The sequence below is a fragment of the Cicer arietinum genome, chromosome 3 (genome assembly GCF_000331145.2).
Source record: "Cicer arietinum cultivar CDC Frontier isolate Library 1 chromosome 3, Cicar.CDCFrontier_v2.0, whole genome shotgun sequence".
Taxonomy (NCBI): domain Eukaryota; kingdom Viridiplantae; phylum Streptophyta; class Magnoliopsida; order Fabales; family Fabaceae; genus Cicer; species Cicer arietinum.
The window spans coordinates 56,026,544-56,050,187 of record NC_021162.2 but is presented as its reverse complement, the minus strand read 5'-3'; the positions used below and the strand labels follow the sequence as shown (position 1 = coordinate 56,050,187).

At 26.8% G+C, this 23,644-nt stretch overlaps 3 protein-coding genes across 3 annotated transcripts; 2 read left to right on the top strand and 1 right to left on the bottom strand.

Annotated features, from left to right (window-relative positions):
• Positions 1 to 1,148: 1,148 nt before the first annotated feature.
• Positions 1,149 to 2,613, bottom strand: LOC101494658 (L-type lectin-domain containing receptor kinase VIII.2). The gene has a single exon (XM_004492336.4). It carries the CDS (start codon positions 2,412 to 2,414, stop codon positions 1,326 to 1,328), a length of 1,089 nt encoding a protein of 362 aa, XP_004492393.1. The 5' UTR covers positions 2,415 to 2,613; the 3' UTR covers positions 1,149 to 1,325.
• A 12,865-nt stretch (positions 2,614 to 15,478) lies between these two features.
• On the top strand, positions 15,479 to 16,424 carry LOC113785657 (uncharacterized). Its single transcript, XM_073366481.1, has 3 exons — positions 15,479 to 15,577; positions 15,995 to 16,247; positions 16,351 to 16,424. Exons 1-3 carry the CDS (start codon positions 15,479 to 15,481, stop codon positions 16,422 to 16,424), a joined length of 426 nt encoding a protein of 141 aa, XP_073222582.1.
• A 3,520-nt stretch (positions 16,425 to 19,944) lies between these two features.
• On the top strand, positions 19,945 to 22,222 carry LOC101496933 (uncharacterized). Its single transcript, XM_073366480.1, has 4 exons — positions 19,945 to 20,240; positions 20,494 to 20,636; positions 21,351 to 21,584; positions 21,678 to 22,222. Exons 1-4 carry the CDS (start codon positions 19,945 to 19,947, stop codon positions 22,220 to 22,222), a joined length of 1,218 nt encoding a protein of 405 aa, XP_073222581.1.
• The last annotated feature ends 1,422 nt before the right edge of the window (positions 22,223 to 23,644 follow it).

Below are 23,644 nucleotides of genomic sequence, written 5' to 3'. Positions count from 1 at the left end.
ACGCTATTGAGGTGAATCACTGAAATTCCAAACATGAACTAAGAAAAACTAAAACAAGATGTTTTTCGGACGAGCCCATTCATGTCTAAGTGTGTGCAATTGCCTTCACTTAGTTTTGAAAAAAATATCTTAGTACTTAATGTATTAAAAAATAAATTATATGATAACAAGAAACACGCGTGCTACATATATAACACACTTTTAGCAATGGATGATGTATGATAACCAGGAAAAAGAAAATTCCTAAACGATCATATTATCAGAAAAATTATGTAGCAATAGAAACCAATTGATAAAAAAAAAAAAGGTGAACTACATATAGCTTGCGAAGCAATAATGATGAAAATAAATTTCCTACACCTACTAAACTATAACAGGCAAAGTCACATGACTAGCATATTATTTGAGAAAACATTCACAGAAACTTACACATTTAAAGAGGCTATTTAATAACAATATACCAAAGTGTTATAAATGCTTGACAAAGAAAACTTCAATATTTAAAATAAACAGAAACAAGGCCCAAAGTTTTACTCAAACACTTTAAAGTAACATAACAGGATGCAATGCAGTCTGCAGAGAACAAAATGTTTGATATACCGTAAATAAATTTGACGAATCCTATACTGTTGATAGAAGTATCTTCTGCAGTAGCCGCACATATCAAGTGCCTGATCATTTTATTGCATAAATATTATCAGCTGAATGCAGAGAGCCAGAGAACATTACTTAAAGATGTCAATAAACCAAATACCAGTATTAGTGAGAGGTAGCCAAATGTATGTTTTCTTAAAAATAGTATTTCTATTTAACTTATAAAATTGCATATCAATATAGTTAAATAAAACTAAAGGGGAGGAAATACAAAATAATTCTAACTTCATTATGTAGATAATCATAATTATCATTCTTTATGGATGATGCTTTTCTTTCTTACATTTGAGTTCGGTACAGTGCACAGTAAACAGAAGTGTCATGCAGATAAGGAGCATCTACATTATTACTATGAGGGAATCAATGTTAAATATAAAGACCAATTCTGCTTATTTTCTGTCAAAATTAAAACAAAATCTCGGTCAGCAAACATCATGTAATATACATTGATAACATAGATTTAGCTGTGTCTAAAATGAAAAAAGAAAGCCATGTATCCTTTAATGCAGATTAGGATCTCAATCTCAATTTGCTCAAAAATAGATATAATAACATAAGAAAAAGTAGCTTAATTAGTTCTTTACCAAACTACAGCAAAGCAAAATCTGAATACAAGAAACACCGATTTACAACACATGCATCGAACTAGTTCCCTGCGTTAGTGGGTAGATCTACACCTTAGCATCTTTAAGGGGTTTATCTACAACAATGTTCACTTTCTTGTACTCAAAATCTACAGGCTGCATAACACACTCCTCCGGCACCACAGGACGCCTATTACCGAACATTGTCCACAAATAAAGCACAGTGAATGCTGACAATGCTCCACATACAGTACCAAATATCATTGCAGCAAGAATTCTTAAAAGACAATCACTCCTTGGTTTCACAGTTACTGGAGGTGAATAACTTTCAGTGTTCTTAGCAACAAAGACATTTGGATCTTGCGGCTCTGAATGCACCGAATGTGGAAAATGCCTTACAATAAAGCTCCATGAATAGAGAAAACATGCTTGAGAGGTTTTCCCCTTCATTGAAGTAAACCCTGCAAACATCTCTTCAGGTTTCCACAAATTAAAGAAATTAATTGTTTGCCAGAGCAATGGATCGACCGGCTTCGAATGACCATATCGACTCAACCTAACTTCCAAACGCCTCGAATTTGAATCATAATCAATCCAAGCATGCAATTTTCCACCATTTCTTATAACCGTATTAACAGAAGAGATATTGATTGTTTTAACATGAATAGAACTACCAACATTAATAGCCACACTAAAACTAGCAGAACTCTCATTTCCATCATCTCTAGAAGCAATAAACTTAACACCAATAACCTTAGATTCCTTTTCCTTCAAACCAAAAGATAAACCAGATGAACTATTATCAAAAAACTCACCTTGAAAACCACTTGGAACCATAACAAAAGCCAAGCCATTCCCATCACCCAAAGACATTGAAAATGAAAAGTAAGTTGAAAATGATACTAATGTCTTTGGTTCACCACCTTCAACAAGCTTGATGGATTTCTTGTACATGATTTTCCCACTTCCTGAATTCTCATACCCAGATAGAAGAACTTCAGAACCTCCATTGACAACCTTTGCATTGCCATAAAGTCCTACAATTGACTTAAATCTTGGATCTTTTCCAAAATCTGTGAAGGAAAATGATGAAACAGGATCAAAAGATTGGATTTTGAGGAATAAGATGAAAAGGGTTAAGATAGTGAAGTGGTGGGAAGTGAAAAATGTAGACATAATTGAAATGGGTGTGAGCTTAATTTTGTTGGGTATGGATTTAGAGTTGGTGGGTTGATCCCATTTTCATCAAAAGGGATTTTGTTGATTCTAGGGTTGGAGAGTGAAGAAAACTGAGGAAGAAAGTTAAGAATATTATTGGGTAAAGTTGTTGGGGTTGGAGGTTGTGAAAATTAAATGCATTTAACTGTTTTTTCTGTACTGCACTTTACTTTCACTTTCTTTCAGTGGTATCCAGGGAATACAATAGATAGTTTAGCAACAAAAAAAAGGAATACAATAAATAATAATAATAATATTAATAATAATAATACTATAATTGAATTCGGATTTCCATTCTATATATTTTATTTAGCTTGTATTTCTTTTGTTCATTTGGACTTTTTATTGCATATTTATCATGGTCATGAAACAATAACTATGGGTTGTAATGTTTTAAAAATCGGAACAAATTGGGAATTTAATTTATTGATACAGTTAATTTACCGTTGGTAAGATTTCACTTATTTTATAATTGATTGATGTGGAGTTAAATAATTGAATTGTGTTGAATTACAGTTGGTTCAATTTATTTTTATTTTTTATGTTTCTTAATTTATTTTTATTTTTTCATTTGATTCAATTGGAATTGAACTATTTAAACTATGATAAGAGTTCTAATCCAATTGATTGCTAGAATTTTGTTAGAAACGTAAACATGCTCTTCTAACTTACAAAGAAAAACTAAGAAGTGTATAATGAAAACTCTCATCTCAACATTAAAAGACCGGTCGTATTTTTCTTTCATTTAATCGGTTTATTTTTACTTCATATGACATAATTATGGTTTACTATATATAATGATTTTACTAATTTTACATTTTGCCAAACGATTATTGAGAAGGGAATTTTGATCCGTTACTATTTTGGGAAGAATGTGATGTTAATTTATTTTTGAGGCAAGAATGTGATACTATATTGAAACTATAATGACATTGCTTTTGGGATGTAAAAAAAAAATAAACATGCTTTTGCTATTGAAACTAACATGCCTTTTATCTTACAAAGCTTTATCGTATTTGGTTAATTATAATATAGGAGAGAATCTAAATATATAGGAAAATGGATATTTTGGACTTATCATAAATAGTTTCACATGATACTCGTATGATGTCTTTTTCAAAATGTACAAAATACATACCAAATTGTTGGTACCTCTCTATCATATTTAATGCCACAAGCCCACAACTAATTACTCTTCTGTTAAAAAAAGAAAAAAGAAACTCTCACTATTTGGAATAAAAGAAAAGAAATATTTTTTAAGATTTGAACTCTGTTGTTTTTTTTTTGTTTGTATTAATACTCTTTACAGCTGTTATATGTTATAACAAATATAGATAATTAAACACTAGTTTTTTTAAAATATAAATAAATATAACTTTACTCTAAGTTGTGATGTTATTCAAAAATATATTTTCATTAATGTAAGTTTTCAATGTCTCTTTTATTTTCATAAAATATGTTTTCAGAGAAAACAATTTTGAATATATAGACTTATGTTTTTTAGATCAAAAAGGTAATTATATTTAATTATATTTCTTAATAAAGTTAAATTTAACTATTTTTATTTGCAGTTAAGATCAGAGAGGATAACCTTTTTATATACTCTGATTTTTAGATATTCTAAAATAGATATGCTATTTGTTATAAAAAGAAAATTCTAACAAGAAATAGGAGAATGTAAGAAAAGGTGAATTTTGACCAATCAAAATTTAGGTGATTAAGTATAGAGTAATAAATTATTAATATTTGAAAGAGTAAGATGTTGCTTCATAAATTTTTTGTATTTTTTGTTTATCATGATCTATTAATGTAACATTTGTGATTTTATTTCGTTTGATTTTTTGTTTAGTTCATGCTACATTTTTTGTTGTCGTAGAAAAAAAAGTACAAAATGTTATTACAAATTTACACACAAATATAAAATGTTAATCAAAATAAAACATTTAATTTACTCGTATCAATATTTATTAATTAAACTAAAATTTAACAGTTATCTATACTTCATTAACCGTATGAGGTATGAATCCAGCATAGTGCAGAGAGTCTATATAATATGAGCGTATAGGTAGATCCCAGGATACCGAGTTGGACTCTATAATAACTACCAAATTCATAATGAAAACTCACCATAGATTTGAAATAATTAATAATGAATTATCTAAGAGTAAATGGGGTAATAAAACCTACAAACTAATGTAACTGCCGGTCAATGTATTAATTTTAATGAGAAATTTTTTATGAGGAGGGAGTAATTCAATCTATATAATTAATGATCGTTTAATATTTTTTAGTTTAATATTTATGCACACAGTAGAAAATAATTAACGCACATATACATGAACATATCTCACACTTTCGTCGTGTGGTAATAATACTATTTTAAATACAAATAAATATACATTATAATACGTGATTTGATGTATTTATAGAAAAAAAGTTAAACTATCATTGTTACATACCAAACCAAATCACACACACAATCCATTAATATTACTTCGTACGTTAATTTTTAGTATTGTAAATGTTTTATTTTGTTTGAAATTTATTACTTTAGTGTAACATAAGTTAATAGTATTCAATACTTTAGTGTAAATTTTTGCTAATAATATTCGATCAATATTTTATAATTACACTTTAAATAATTGAAAATCAATTCAATTTAAATTACATTCATTTGAACTGTATTATATATTTTTATTTAAAAATATCATCTAAATTACGAGTATTCTAATTTTTGTATTATACAAATTTTTATTGTATAATTTATCCAAACACCACCGCAAATACCATTCAATTCTAATAAAGAATATTAAATAGTCTATACTCCTTTACTTCTTAAAATATAAACATAGTTGTTCATGCGGTCCCTTAATTTAATTTTAGATAATACTTCAGTCATTTATTTATTTTTCTTCAATTTGATCATTTATTTAAATTTATTACAATAATTCCAAAATATAAAGAATAAAAATATGAGTTTATTTGAAGATTTGAGTTATAAATTTGATGAAATTTGTATTATATTGAAGATGATAATTAATTTTATGAGTTTCGTTTGAAAATTGATGAATTTTTGTAAAAAAATGATAACATTGTTAATATTTTAAAACATAAAAGATCAAATTGTTTACTTAAAATTAAATAAATGACCAAATAAGAAAAGAAAAAAAAAAGATAAAAGACTAAAGTATTATCTAAAATTAATTCGGGGACTGCAAGAACAATTATGCCTAAAATATATTATATACATTGTATAAATATTTAATCTTAACAATCAAACTAATGTATTCCATTGATCGATGGTCAAGAAAAATTTGAGATCTACAATTTTTAATTCATCTATCTTTGAGAAAAATATTTGTTGAAGTTCGCTCATATCGACCATATATGTGGTCTTTGACGTGACCAATTCAACCATATGTTGATAAGTCATTTGTAAGGTTGAGATAATGTTAAATTCGGTGGTAGCATCCATAAACCCTTTACTTGGTATCCTATAAAACGAGTCATTTGCCTCTATAAAGTCAATAAAACAAATAAGCGACACCACAAGACAAATAAACCGTCGCACTCGTACCACAAAATCATAAATAGAACATGAATTAAAAACTACTAAATTTATATACAAAATTATTTATTTAAAAAAAATGAGAAGATAAAATAACATAAAATAACTGAAAAATAATTTTAAACCATTATTCTAATGGATGAAAATTAAGGAAGAGAGAATCTAAAATTTTTATTTAAAAAAAAAGGAGCCGGCTAGTCAAGTTTTTACTATAAAATTACTTTATTGTTTTGTTTTCTTTATATTGATAATATATAAAAAGGACTTTATTAAATTATTTTATTCATAAATTTAGAATAAAAAACACTCTTTATGAAAAAATTGTACAGAAATGGAGTATTACAAATATTAGTTATACTGGAATAAAAAAAGAGTAATGTGTCAAATTCCAATATGCCAATGTAGGGTTTGAAAACGAAAGAGACATTACACATTAGTAATGCTGGAAAAAGAATCATGGAATCTAATGTAACATGTACAGGCAGGAGTATCAAAATATATTAAAAAAAATCTATAGGTCTAACTAGTATCAATACTTGACTTCTGTTCAACGGGATCCCCCTGTCCCTGGGGAGGGTTCACATTAATTAATTAAGTAATCAGATACTTAGAAAACATCATACATTTTTTGTTTGTGGTGGTAACTTAGAACTTGAAAAGCAGTGTGAACTTGAAAAGCAGCTGACAAGGGAGGGCCAAATTCAAAAAGAAAGATTATCTGTTGGTAGGTATTAAATTTTATCAATCTAACTTATTAATAGTTTTAGCATATTTTAATGATTATACATACAAAAAATTACAAAAATTAAATATGTATAATTATGTGAACTTATCAACAATAATTTATTTATATTTAAAAAAATTATATATTGAATTGAATTTATTTAATTAAATATTAAATACTATTAAAATTCTATACGATTTTACATATTTAATCCACACGATAAAAACTATTAATTTAATAATTGAATTGATAAAATTTAATACTACAAAAAAAAATATTATGTAAAATAGCTCAAACAAGTATTACTCCTTAGAATTAGTGGATTCACTTATATCAATAATATTAAAATAATAATAATTGTTTTAAAGTGATCTTGAATATTTTTATTTTTAACTTTTATATAGCTTTGTTGTATTTGTAAATAAAAACAAAATTTACAATTTACCAAAAATAGATAAAATAAAAATTCCACGCATGTATTGTTATTATTTTTTATAAAACTTATACGTTATACTTTGGCCGATGTGGTATAGCTAGTGATAAATAAAAGATACAGAAAATATGAAACTACTTATCTAATAAATAATAATAATAATAATAATAATAATAATAAATATAAAAGATTAAGTAAAAAAATAAAAAATGCGTGTATTTATTTTATATTAGCTTAATTGCAGTTTTAGTCTCTCTATTTTAGCTGAATCGCGAAAGTAGTTCTTTCATTTTGTTTCTCTTCAGTTTTGGTCTCCAAATAGAATTTTAATCAAAAACTTGATGAAATTTCATTTTTTAAAGTCGTACTACACCATTTATGATAATATATTTTAAGTACAATTGTTGCAAATGAGATCTTGAAGCATGATGTGACTTAAATAAATGCAAATAAAATGAAATTTCATCAAGTTTTGGACCAAAATTTTATTTGAGAGACCAAAACTAGAGAGAAACGAAATTGAAAGACTACTTTCACAATTCAACTAAAATATGAGGACTAAAACTACAATTAAATTTTTTATATTAGTTATTAGTCTGTTGTTTGTTAACAAAAAAAATTATTAGTTTGATGTGTTAGCTTAGAGAGCAAGTAGTAGATGGCACAATTCACTCCAATCTGCGAGGCATGAGAACGACCTTTCTTGGTTTGCATCCAACAAGTGATATGCGTGCTGTTCACTACTTTGTGCCTCAAATTCCAGCTTCATTAAATTATTTTCTTATTTTACATAAAAACTATTCTACGCGTGCTTTCTTTGTCTTCTTCCTAAATCTGACATGTAAAGTGTCAACTAGACAACATTCTTTGCTTGCCTTTCACAGCTGTGCAATTTTGGAACTATTCACTTCAACTCAAAAAATTAAATCCTATTGATGGAAGAGTTTAAATCATGAAATCATCTAATTTCACTCACTAATAATCAACTAACTCTCATGTGGTTTGTATCATAGACGTGGCTGATTTAATTTTACTCAACAACTTCTAAAATTTTGCATCTCAAATTTATTTAAAATTATTAGTTGTATTTAGTCGTGGTTAGCAATGTTTTGAAAATAAATAAAATTGATTGGTTCAATTCATTGAGTTAAGAATTTATAAATAGGCTAATCTATTCAATTAAAAAAATCAACCGATGATTTCAAAACATGTAAGAATCGGTCAAACCAACCTAAATCTAGTGGTTAGACTAACTGATATCTATTTTAGTCAAATAAGATTCTATGGTAAGTTAGTTATTATTAAAAAAAATGCATATACACATAGATTTTATTTATTATTTAATATGATATTTAAAATATATATTTACGTAAGTATTAGTTCGACCATAGTTTAATTACAGTGAACATCGAACAAATATATTCAATGGCGGTTTGATGTTTTAAAATATTAATTATTAGTTTCTAAATATCTAGATTGACTTTCACACGACCTTAAAATGGAAAGTCTTGTGTAATATTTTTATAAAAGTGTAAGTTTTAGTCCAATCTAACATGTTAGTGTAATATATTAGGTTAAACTCTTGAATAATTGATCAAAATTTATGTGGAGATCAAACTCCAATGATGCTTATTAAATCACATATTAAGGTTATCAATATCTCAACAGTGTAGATGATATTTATTAATTATATTTTTGTGAACTAACCCTAAGACAAGTATTATAGATCTACAGTTGAGTTGCTTGTTTCTTCAATTTTTTCTCTTATGTTCAGAAATCACCTTTAAGAATTCAACTTACCCTAATAGTTGATTTAACAAAAATCTAGCTACAAATATGTTCTAGCTATCTCTGTAACCTCTTCATCAATGTAACTCTAAAATGATGAGTTATGTTTGGACATATTTCAAATCATCATTATCACCACTTTATAGTCTATCTATCAACATCATCTATTGGAGATTTAAGAGTTAAATTTTCATTGGGAGCTAGAGAATGATGAGTGACGTCTAAAGTATCATTCACTGTAGTTTCAAAAGATTATTAGAATTAAAATCATTATTATCATTTATAAATTCAAAATCTATCCAAAGAACAATCTTATCATCCATTTCCTCTTCTCTCAGTATTGTTATTCTTCAAATTATCAATTATATTATTTACATCATCCCATCCAAAATCTCTAAGCAATCATACTATAGTTATCAATAGGTCTATATTGACAAATTCTCTCAACAACCTAGGTTGTTTTAGAATATATATTTGAATTGTTTTTATTTCTTTTTTCAATCACTTGAGTAGGCTTAGTTTCCTACTATATTTGCAATTTTTAAAAGAATGATCAACCACTTGACATGATGAATCCTTCATAAAAGGTGATTAGATTTTCTCTGCTAAAGTTTGACCTTTTGTTCTTCTAAGTATAGATTAGAGTACTTCTTATATTTCAATTAATAATATTTTGCCAATAGAAAAGAACTTTACATAATGAAAAAAACAATGACTTTCTATTATTTATATCGATAAACAAGTCTCTCATTTTTTTATCAAATACATGTTAAGCCATTGACAAGAAATCTAAGTATTATAATCAACTTTTTGTTTCTTTTAAGAACCTATCAAATTTATAGAAAAATAAACAAAAGAGAAAAATTTAAATATCTATCGAAACACAAGAAAATAAATAGAAATTCTAAATTAACGGGAAAAAAACTACAATCGTTATCAATGTCAATTAGATAATAAAACTATGTAAAAATTGTTATAATACATAGACTTCTCTCATACTACACCCATATTCTCCAAAACAATTAACTACATCTCACAATACTTTGACATAAAAATATAAGAGAAAGAAAAAGAATCAAATACATACTTAAAATGCTTTTGAGTATCGCCAATTGTAATAAAAATTAGAACTATATACATTACTTTGAGTTTTTTCTTCCTTTATAATTCTAAGTAACGTGAGACTATTTCAACATATAATATTTCAAACAATCCTAATACTGGAAAGAGACAATGTACGTAAAATTCACCGATAAATGATTTAAATACAAAATATTCATTTGGTAAAAAAAGTACAAAATTATTATCATTATTATTATTGACATAATTATTCTTACACAATTTTCATAATAAAATAGTCATATTATAACATGAAATACCAATTAACATAATTAATTATGAAAAATAAATTATAGGTGTTAAAAGACCTCATCTCAAAATTTTGAAGAATGGAGCCCCAATCTTTGTCTGATTCTGTTATTCTCATCCGCGCATTGGCAGTTATAACTATAAGTGAATCGTTGAGAGCATGTGAGGTTCTGATGATAAATCACGTAAGGCTGAAATGTCACAACCTTAGTACTGCTTCGCTTTCTCCGTTTTGCTTCTGTTATTTCCCTTTCATATTGCTTTATTAGCTTTTTGTTTCATCTTTTATAAGAATAATGTTTGAAACAGAGCAGCGACAAGGTCTATGGCAAATGTCAAAGTTAGACAAGTTTGAGAAATAGGACCACTAAATAAATTGTGCAGTAGCACTTGCCATTGGGCACTGTTTCTCTTTTGCGTCTGCCTAAAAGCTCTTAACTAAACATATTTTTCATATTTCTAGTCACTACAATTTGGTGTTTGGTGTTCAAGTATAAGTAATTAATCTTGTATTGTGTCTGATTGAATTAAATATTAAATATATAAGAGTGATGATATAATTTAAACATCTCTTATAATTCTAAAATATTTGATCTTTTGTTATTTCCATACTCTCTTACTCACCAACAAACTCTCCTACTTTACCATTAGACCCAACATGATAAAAAGTAGAGACATGATGAGAAGTCCAACATACATTTAAAGTTGGGACTTCAATTCATCAACTTGGAAGCTAAGTTTTCTTATTTGCCACATCATGTGTATATCCAATAATCAAATCTAAGTAAAAATGAATCTAACTATAGTGAAATGGAAAAAATCACAAATGAAAGAATGACGAATCACCTCAAAGCGTCGGATTAAATTGTGAATATTAAATTTCATCTTAACTATGAATGAATTAAATGTTATATATGTGTATATATAAAAAAAAGATGTGAACTATGTAACTATTACCTAAAATTTTTAGGATGAGATGTGGTTTCAAAACTCGTTGTTCCTACACCTCAAACTCTCTAACACTAAGGAAGTCGACCAAAACTAGGAATAGGAATGCAATACCTTCGCTCTGTTGCAAACCAACAACATTGAAGTCTTTTAGTTAGTTTAATTTTCAAATTTCTCTATTTGTTTTTTTATTGTTGTTAGAAATCGGTGTTTTTCAAGATAATTTAGGTCTTTTGTGTTTTAGTATTTCTATCTCTTCGTTTAAACTAGCTAGTAAGAAGCATGAGCAGTTGTTTCACTGCTCAAACTAGGGTTTGAGAGGGGATGGAGTTGGTAATAGAAAATAAAGTTTAGAGTAGTTTGTGGTGTTTTGTTGTTCCAATTGAACATGCTCCTTTGAAGAAATATTTGTTGAATTTAAAAAGGACTCATTGATCTCATAGATTTTTAATTGAGAAGATTGTTTTTTTTGCAGCAGTTTAGTTTTGCTTCTTGTAAAAAAGTTTGGATTAAGAGTGGGAATAGGTAGGGTAAGGATGCAATTTTCATCTGACCTACTTAAAAAAATATAGTTTGAGTCAAACTTATTATCTTTTAAATACTTAGTCTTAGTATGACATTTTTTAAATTTTAGTCCAACCAATTATCCTATTAAATTTTTTTTTTGTATTAAGGATTTTAAGAATGACGTTTCGTCAATCTCTAAAAAAGTTAATAGATAAATAAAAAACGTGAATTTGTTGAGCTCGTACAACCATAACATCAATTTTTTTTCACTTTTTACAATAGACTTAATGTATATATGAACAACAATTATAAACAAAATAACTGAATAAAACATAATCATCAAATTTACAACATAATTATTTTGAAAGAGAAGAATATGTATAGATGTCTAGAAGTAGGAACAAAGTATTAGATTTCAAATTTCTAACAAATAGTATTTTATTTATAGAAATATAAAGAGATTTTATTACAAAAATATTATAAATTTGATTTAAAAGACAGAAGAGAGGAGAAGAGATATTTTTAATAGTTTGGTTCAATTTAGTTGCATTGAGCCTCTCCTCTCTCCCTTTTAACAACATATCAAATGGTTTTATATTTTTATAAAAGAAGATCTATATAATATAAAATTTTAATTCAATGGTGAATTTTGTAAAATTTGTATTAATTAAAACAGTATTAAGCGGTGCAACATTGATTAGTATAATTTAAACCTCCTATATAATTTATATATTTACAAAGAGTGCTGACAACACTTTCTTTGGAGCACTCACTCTAAAGTGAATGTTTATAGGAGAATATTCCTAGCACTTCTCATATTTTCATATATTAATAATTTTAAATGTATCTTTTATTTGAATATTATCATAAATAATTTAATGTAATTTATTTTATCTTATAAGATATGGTAAATTCTACCATAATTAACTCACATAATTATGAAGTTTCGGGTCCAAACCCGAAACATGATATTCAACCTAACAATATGGACATTTATCAATTAAAATAAGACTTAAGGACAATTTAATGTAATTGTTTTAGATAAAATGGATAGTTGTCTGAAAGTGGCCTGAAAGTATTAGGAACACATGAGATTATTATAATAATCTCATGTGTTCCTAATACTTTCAGGCCGCAGTTATATGCAACTCGTCTATAAATATGATAAAACAATTTAACTTAGTTATTGGGACCTATTTAATCACTTTTTAAATAAAATAAAATATGAGAAGAGACATATGATAAAACGTTTATTTTAAAATTTTAAGTTACTTTTATAAAATGGTGGATAAGATCCGCAACTAATTAAAATCAATCACTCATGCAAATCTAAAATCATAAATAGAAATTATTGAAGGACACTTAATTGAGTGATTTTAATTAGTTATGGTTAACTTATTTACAATTTTTTAATTTTTGGAAGACAACTTAGACACCATAATGTCTGATTTTAGAATTAATACCAACTATACTTTGAGCTAATTGTGTGTTAAGATGAGAAAATATTCTTAAGAAATGTAATTTTTTAACTTTTCTTTTATATATTTAATATTATGTTGATATATATATATATCTCTTTTGCTGTTGTACTAGTGGGCACACCCCTTTTTTTAGTTTTTCACAATATAATTAATTTTTGAAAACACTATCTTTCGCATAAAGTGCTATGTTATTTCCGGTTGAAAAAAAGATATATATTTTTCGGGAAAATACCTCAATATATTAAAAAAGCATATTAGACCCAAAAAGTCACAATGATACAAATAAGTTAGATGGTAAAACTTTTTCTATCCACACCCCCATCATAATCAGAAACACATATTTGACTGAATTGTGGGCGAAAACATTCCCATTTCTTGAATAAAATTTTATCCATACCCCCTTAATTATACTTATACCCCCAAATCACGAATGAAATGATGTTTTTATCCTCGTTTAAATAATAAAACTTCAAAAAATTTATCATTTTTCATTTCAAGTTTTCCGAGAGTGAGTTCTTTTTCTAAATTTCCGGAGAACTTGAATACAAGTTTTACGGCACACAAGATACACTCCGAAAAACTTGTTTGAAGTTCTCCGTTACATAAGCATCTTTCGGAAAATATTTTTCTGAAGTTCCCCAGTACAAAAGCCTCTTCCGAAAAATATTTTTTGAAGTTCTCCGGAACAGAACACTATTCCGGAAAATTATTTTGAACTTCTCCGATACCGAAGCTTGTTCCGGGAAACTTGAGACTTAATATTTTCGACAACGACGACAATTTATAGTGTATTAATTATTAATTATGTTGTATTAATTATTAATTATTCGGTGTATTCATTATTTATGATATATTATTTATAGTGTATTCATTATTTAATGGTGTATTAATTATTAACTATTTATGATATATTATTATTTAAAAATATTTATTGTGTATTATTTATGGTATATTATTATTTTAAAAAGTTGTGTGTAACGGAAATATTTTTTAGAAAGTTTTCCAAAAACACCGTACCGGAAATCTTTTCAATAAAGTTTTCTGGTAAAAATTTTCTGTACCGGAAAACTTGAAAACATTTTTCGAAAATAATGTGTATACCGGAATTATTCAAAATAAAGTTTTCCGAAAGTTACCTAAAAAGATAAAATGGTTAAAAAAAATAACTTTAAATTGATAAAATAGTAAACAAAATAAAAATATAATTGACATTTTCAGAAAATTATGAGAGTATAGATATAGAAATGGGGTTACAGGGTAAGTTTTTATTCTTGAAATATGGCTAAACTTATTACACCTAAATTTTGGTTCAATAGCCCAAATCTCTTTTACACAATTTGACACCTCTTTTCACAAAAGATTTTGTTCTTCTCCAACCCTAAAATCATGTTGCAACATTCTAACTCAAAATTTGAATAAAAAAGTGATATGCATGTTATTATTTTTCTTATTCAAATTTTGAATAATTATTATTTTGATAAATAGTTGATCACAATCCAGCTACAATACCATATTATAAAGTAAAATAAAAGATTTCTGAATAATCTCATTGATAGAAATGAAAATTACAATTAAGAAATTTATATAATTTTAATTTGATGTTATCTTTTAATTAAATTATAAATCTATTTTATTTAAAAATTATCTTTAAAGTTTAATTTTATAAATTTGAATAAAATCTAAGTATATCTCTATATTTAAAATTTTAGAACCGCTGTATGATACGACCAAAACACTCACAAAATAATTAAAAAATAAATAATTATTAAATATTTTTTACTGTGTGGATTTGGTTTTGTTTTTTTTAATAAATAATTAAAAGTGACATCTTCAATATAAATTTGAAAACAACACATTATTTTGATAATCATATAATACCCCCATTTGTACTTATTTTTGTTTTGCTAATCAATTGACAAGTTAACCATTTATTTTATGACTATTGCATCCCATAAAAGCAATCACACCACCAAATTAAAAAGAACATTAACAGAGAAAAACCTTTCCCCCTTTCACATTCTTAGTCACCTTAACCATTTTTCTCCTTCTTCTTTCCATTCTTTCAATATAAAAAAAAAAAAAAATTCCAAACCCAACGCCTTCAAAAATAATATTAAGAGAGAAAAACCTTCAATATATAAAAAAATAAATCCAAACCCAAGACAACACAACCACACTTCAATGACTAATCTAAATCATGACTAAATGACTTTAAATAAAGCTCAGTCGTCTTCAACTTATGCGTTCTGTTCCACCCCTTCGTTGAGCACTCAACCGAGGTCTCAAGCTGCGTTGTTAGTCATGGTAAGAATGTAATTTTTTATTTATTAGTTTTAAATATCTTTATTTTCAATCTACATTTATACTTGACTCAATTGTATATTATTACCACCAACAAAAAATGTTATTTCTCCCTTCGATTATTTCAAAGATCCGAATAAAGAGAGAGAAGTTTGGAAGTTTGGCATTCGTATTGACGTGTGGTTTTTTCTCGGCAAATATAGTCAATTGCATGTTGAAATGATGTTTGTTGATGTTAAGGTCCGTTGAAAATCCTCTTTTGAAACTTCAAATTGTGTTTTTTTTTTCAAACTACGTGAAGCTAATGTTTTTTTTTTAAAAAAAATTGATCATTTGGAATATGAAAATGTGTATTTTAAAATTTCATGTTAATCAAACTGCATTTTGAACTAAAGACTTATTTTTTGGCTTTGTTCATAGGGTGATAGAATTCATGTTGTTGTTCCAAAAGATTATGTAATTGGGTTCAAAGATACGTTGAAAGAACACACAATATATATTATGCACAGTTGTTCTATTGTTGATAATGATGAGCAATTTAAGGTTTGTGATCACCCTTATAAGTTGATGTTTAATAGTGGGACTATTCTGGCAGAGGAGAAGTTAGATCAAATTCCGTCACATGTTTATAACTTTAAGTCTTTTGGTGATATCCTTAGTGGGAAATGTCAAAGTAATTTGTTAGTAGCTAAAGTTTTTAATATCAATTTCTTTGTTAAGTTTTAGAACTTTCATTTCTATGTGTGCAACATAATAATTAATTGTTCTATCCATAGATGTGATTGGTGTTGTGCATGAAGTCGCTTTCACACAGAGAGGGTGTTGGAAAGAAAATTCAAGCTTCATTTAATATGAAATTTTTTGGGTAAAACATAGTTTAACATTTATAAATAGTTATACATGTTAACGAAATTCAACCTTTAAGAAATAAAATACAATGTAACTAATCATTTTCAATTGTTTATAGTGTCAGTATTATTAACTCTACTTTTTGGAAAGACTATGGGAGGAAATTTATGTCTTACAGTGTCAAAACATCTGAAAATGCAGCAATTATTATTATTTTAACACATGCACGGGTCAAACATGCACATGGTAATTTTTTAACATTCATGTAGAAAAGTTATTATTATTCAACAATGTCTTCACACATCCATATAGATTTATATATTTATTTTAAATTTCGCATAGAAAACACTCCAGTAGGGTGTCAAATGTATGGAATGGTTCAAAGTTGTTCATCAATTAAAACATGCATGAAATCGAAGAGTTTAGACAAAAGTAAACATATAAGCCATTTACCGTATTGATTATCTAATTTTTAGACGATACTAATTATAATAAAAATTTACACGGTCTTCCAAAAAATAAGGTCTTTGTGGATGCATTTGAAATTATGTCTCAGACTTTGGGATCAAGTCAATATTCTGCCCAAGATTTTTTTTTGCTACAAAGCTCATTTCAAGTCCATCAAACAAATGAGAACAATAAAAGAGGTCAATAATATTAAAATTACTTTTGTTTATCGTTATTATACTTTTTATGTTCATTTAACATTCATTATATTCAAACTTCAAGCGTGTCAATCATTAACATTGTCTAGGAATACAATTATGTCACCGTCAGTACTACTATCACCTTTGTTGCATCAAATTTATGAATGACTCTATTACTCATGTGACAAATGCAACATGAAAACTGACAAGGTTTAATGAACCATTTAAGTGTAAATGTGGTAAAGAAGTTATGGCAGCCATACCAAGGATAATTACATTGTTTCACATAAATACTCTCATATTTTTAAGACTATATGTATATATAATTCAACATTTAAATAGATACAAAGTTGATATTTACTTATTTCATAATTGATATCATGTCTCATGTTGCTTTTGGGATGTTGATTGCTTTTCTATACTTGGATTTATTGCTGATGAAATTTGAAGCTAGATGTTATAGATATATGATCCAACAACATTTAAAAGTTACAATCATAATTACTAATTGTATTTTTTTATTATCATTTATAAATTATAATAACCATTTAAATTGTTATTAATATTCATTAGGCTAGAAAATATAATCCAAAAATCTATCCACCGTTTCTTAACGGTATGTTGAATAGGCATATGGCACTTTGAGTTAAGATTCTCAGCCATCATTTGGTGGCGCATTTGTCATGTGTTTTTTTGACCTTGAAGAAATAATTACACACGTGTACATTGTAGATCAACTTTCAGCTGATGAGGTAACTAAATGCAGTAAGAGATATGTCTACCATATGTATTATTATCAATAATATACTAAAAGTGAGATTATAATTTTACTAACTTATTTATATTTTAACTAGACAACTTCTCAAATGCAAATAACTTTTGATGGTCATTATGAAGATAATGACATATATATATATATATATATATATATATATATATAAACATTTAAGTTTAAAGATAGACTTAGTAAAAATAAGCACTAGAATATAACCTGAGTGTTGCGTCGAATATATATAGACTTTAACATATTAGCAATATTGTGAATAACATTCTTATATTTCAAAAATAATATAATTTATTCATTTTGTTTGTAGAGTATTTTTTCAAGTGAATTTATTTGAGTAATTATTATATATGAGTTGACAAACACACATTTGAGAATATGTAAAATATTTTGTAGAACGTAATTGCAACTAATTCATGTATTTAGTATTAAAAATCCATAGTGATTATCATCCTACAAACAAAATTCATAAATTACATTTAGTGTTAAAATATTAAAAGTATTTTAATAATTATTAATATATGTAATTATCTACCGCAAAATCAAATTAGACATGCTCTTTTTTTGTGTTGTCAAATCTAAATTTATTTTCAAAATATTTTTTAAAAAATATAGAAATGATTTTGTCATTTGATATTCATTTCATTTTAATCCTGTCAAAGAAATGACAAATCTAAATTTCAATGTTTTGAGTATGAAACTTCTATACAACATGACTTGAGAATTTTCACAAACAACTCATATGTATTGTTAAGTAGATGTAAAACAAACGTAGAAACTTCAAATTGGTAATATTTTTAAAAAATTAACAACATAAAACATCTCCGTAAAAAAAAAGTAAATAATTTTTTAATCTAAATATTAAACATTATTCATTTATCTATAAATGGTAAATAGTTTTCTCCCGAAGACACAATAATAATATTCATATAAAGCTAAATAGTTTTAATCTAAAGAGATTGTTTGAAGAAGTAGAATAATATACGTTAAAATAATTTTCTCTCGAAGACACAGTAATAACACTCATATAAAGCTAAATATATATTATTGTTGAGTATTTCTTTTCTATAAGTTAGATTGATAAAATTGAATATATATTATTGATATAACTACTATATCAATAATCATTTGACAATTGAGACATATAACTTCATATTGATTTTTTAAAATAATATGGAATTAATGTGAAAAATGATGGACAAACGTTATGAAATAATAATGTGAAATTAAATATAGAAGAAATAGTACAACTTTTTGCCTGAGGTGAGAAATATTTGCATACGTAGAAGAAATAGTGTGAGGTGGCAGCGAAGTCTGTTTTAAATATATATAATAGATTTGTAACCTCATTGAAGGCATATTTTAAATATTATTTTTGTGAGGTTTAGAAATAATAATAATAATAATAATAATAATAATAATAATAATAATAATAATAATAATAATAATAATAATAATAAAACCCCTTCAATGAGGTTACAAAAGCTTATTTATACTAAACCTAAATGGGTCATAAGTGAAACAATTCTCAAGACCCATATTGGACTTACATATTTTTATTTTTTTTCTAAAATAAACTTAACGTAAGGAAGTAAAGTATATTCCCTTACATATAACATAAACTAAATCTATAATAAAACTATTACAACTCAAAATCAAAGAAAACTAAGAATTATTACAAATCAAATTAAAATAAATAAAGTTCATCCTAATTTATTAAAATATGAATCATCTTCATGCTCTTGAGATTCTTATCTTGATAAGTTCAAAGTAAATTATTTATAGAACTTTAGAGAGTAAAGCCTCACAAAAAAAAATAATGTTAAAAAATCCCCCTTCAATGAGGTTACAAATGCTTATTTATACTATACTTAAATAGGTCATAAGTGGAACCATTCTCTAAACCCATATTGGACTTACATCTTATTTTTGTTCTAAAATAAACTTAATTTAAGGAAGTAAATTATCTTCACTTACACATAACATAAACTAAATCTATAATAAAATTATTACAATTCCAAATCAAAGCAAACTAAGAATTATTACAAACCAAATTAAAATAAATAAAGTTCATCCCAATTTATTAAAATATGGATCATCTTTATGCTCTTGAGATCTTTATCAGGGTCCCACCATCAACCAGAGAGCTTTATTATTTGCGGATGATGTTAACTGTTGCTAAAGGATCATGTAACTATGATGAGATCAAAACAATTGCGAACCATAAATATGATACATTTCGTGAGGCATGTTTTGCAATGGGATTCCTCAATGATGATCGAGATTATATTGAAGGTATCAAAGAAGCAAATGGATGGGGTTTTGGTCATTTTCTAAGAAAGTTGTTTGCCATCATGCTAATTTCAGACTCAATTAAGAGGCCAAAGTATGTTTAGGAAAATACTTGGATGACATTGGCTGATGGCATTTTGTATGCACAAAGAAAAATTGTTGGGAACCAAAGTTTGTTTACATATAACAACACAACTTTACAAATTTTGATAACTTTAAATTCAATGTTGGAATTTATGTCATTACATATAATAATCATATTAAAGAAACTATGTTAATATTTTATATTATTGCAGGTTTAGAATTAAGTGATGAAGAATTAAAAAATCTAATATTGATTGAAATAGAAAAACTTCTTCAATCAAACAGAGGAGTCTTAAGAATTATCCATCACTTCCATATCCAAGTGATTACGTCACACCTGACTTGGGAAATCGTCTCATTTATGACGAGCGCATAATTTTTATTGAGTTGTTTGGTTCTCTAATAGGTACATACCATTAAACTAAATTTTAATAAACCTTCAAAAAATATATAACATCTTCTTAATGTAATGTTTGATATTTATTAAACTATATCACTATTTTTTATAGATGAACAAAGAAAAATATTTCACAAAATAATGCAAGCATTAGTGCAACAAATAGGAGGAGTATTTTTTCTATATGGAAACGGTGGAACTGGAAAAACATTTATGTGGAGAACTCTTGCATTAAAAATACTTTCCAAAAAAGATGTGGTTTTGACGATTGTGTCAAGTGGAATTGAATCTCTACAACTTCCAGGGGGACGTATAGCTCATTCCAAGTTCAAAATTTCAGTTCCTACTTTAGATTGTTCCACCTGCAATATAGACAAATGTAGTGAGCTTGTTGAACTATGAAGCAAACACAACTGATCATTTGAGATAAAGCTCCAATGACTCATAAATATTGTTTTGAAGCATTGGACAAGAGCATCAAAGATATTATGGATTCAAATTATATTTTTGGGGGTAAAGTTATTATATTTGGAGGAGATTTTAGACATATTTTATCAGTTATCCTAAGAGGAAGTCGTTCAGATATCATTCATGCATTCATAAATGCATCATATATATGGGATCATTGTCAAGTGTTGACACTTACAAAGAACATGTGTTTGCAAGAAGGAGCAACAACATATGAAAAAGTTGAGTTGCAAGAATTTTCAAAATGAATATTAGATATAGGTGATGGAAAAATATGCGAGCCTAGTGATGGTTATGTTGAAGTTCCTATTCCATATGATATTTTAATATCCAATTTTGAAGATCCAATTGATGCTATTGTCCAAAGCACTTATCCAAATTTATTAGATAATCATACTAACGAGGAATTTCTACAACAAAGAGCTATTTTGGCTTCAACAATTGATGTTGTTGACAAACTTAATGAGTATGTTCTACAAGTATTACTAGGTACCATTCTTACAACTTATTGTTTGTAATATATTATGCTTAATTTGAGATTTTAATGCTAATACAATGTTCCATTTTATATAATTAATTTAGGAGAAGAGAGAGAGTACCTATCGTCAGATTGTATAGATAGATCTGAAGCTAATATTCTTGAGGCTTTTGATATTTTAACACCAGAGTTTTTGAGTTCATTAACAACTTTCGGACTTCCTAACCACAAAATTAAGCTGAAGGTTGGTACTCCTATCATATTATTAAGGAACTTAGACCAACCAGAAGGTTTGTGCAATGGCACTCGCCTCATTGTCACCAAGCTAGGAAACCATGTGCTACAAGCAAAGATAATTTATGGGAAACATATAGGAAATCTTATTTATATCCCAAGATTGTCTATGTCACCTTCACAATCTCTCTGGCCTTTCATGCTTATTAGACACCAATTTCAAATTGTGGTCTCATATGTCATGACAATTAATAAGTCACAAGGACTATCACTTGACTATGTAGGATTGTATTTGCCAAGACTTGTTTTTAGTCATGCCCAAATTTTTGTGGCTTTGTCGAGAGTGAAGAGCAAAAGAGATTTGAAGATACTAATACATGACAATGACAAAATAACTACAAAACATTACAACTAATGTTTCCTTCAAAGAGGTTTTCCAAAACCTATAACATGTAAGTCATTTTAAAATATTATTATATGATATATTAATAATTTGTTCTAAATTTTATTAGTTTTTTACACCCATATGAATCTACTGGAACGACAAACAAATACAACTGATTTAGTAAGGAAATATATTGAAATTATTTTCATTTTTATTACATGTTAGTTTAAACTATAATACTTAACTTTACTTCTTAGGTTCTTCCTTACGAGTTTGCAAACTTTGTCTGCAACCTCGAGTTTCAAAATCTCATTCTTCAAGGACCTACCAGTAGTATAACCAACTGCTCTATTGTCCTTACAAATACTCCGATCAGACCAAGCAACGTTGGAGGGTGGTGAAAACTTTTTTACCATGACAATCATTTTCAACATGCGACCATTTACACTTTCATTTTCCATTTCTAGTGGAAAACACTGCTATTGTGACGAAATTGAGGAACTAGAATAGACTCTTTTTAATGAACTGCTTTTTTATTATAAAACAATACATGTTTCTGAACTTATTTGTAAGATGTGTTTGTAGTTTGTACTACAACCATTTTGCTCAATTGACTAAATTGTTGAGCTAGCTTCCTTGTGGGAGTCTTTTTTTCCAATTCATAAAAACTATCTGTTGTGATAAACTACCTTTTATAATAACAATAGTAATTGAATTGCTAAATTAAAAATAACTCCCACCCAATACAATTTGAATACACATTAACAGTCCAAAACACAATATTCAACAATTTCTGACTTTACGGCAGCCATTGATTTTTTTCGAGAACGTTTATGGAAAATGATTGAGGCTATTGTTTTTATTTACAGCTGCAAATCCTTTTATGATATTTTTTCAACTCTTCTATTTGATAATTTTTTTAATTATCTAACAGGTTAGCTCATTACAGGTTTCAATGCACTCTTTTTTCTTTTAATTTGGTTTTATTCCACTGGATTTTCTAGTTACAGGTTTTTAATGCTGCAATGATAGATTTCTAGTCTCGACCACTTTGTAAGAAACTCCTTTCAACTCATTTCAAACTCCTTTTCATTGTCAATATTGTTCAAGATCTTAAATCAATATTATTTTATAGGAAATGAGTTTTTTTTCCCTATGTTGAATGTGTCTCCCATAACATTTTTTCTTTTTATAATTAAAAAAAAACACAAAGCATAATTGAAACTACAAAAAAATGAATAATATTAAATATTTGGAAATGAAGAACTTCTAATTATTTCATTATTAACTTAAAAATTTCTATGTCTTAAACATTCACAAACGTTTGTGGACTATCATTATTTTCAACTACTCTTGAAGTTTCTTGACCATGTCAAATAATTATTTGAACAATTCCAAGGCACACACGAATGAATTGTTTCAATATTTTGGATTTAACAAAATATCACTCAC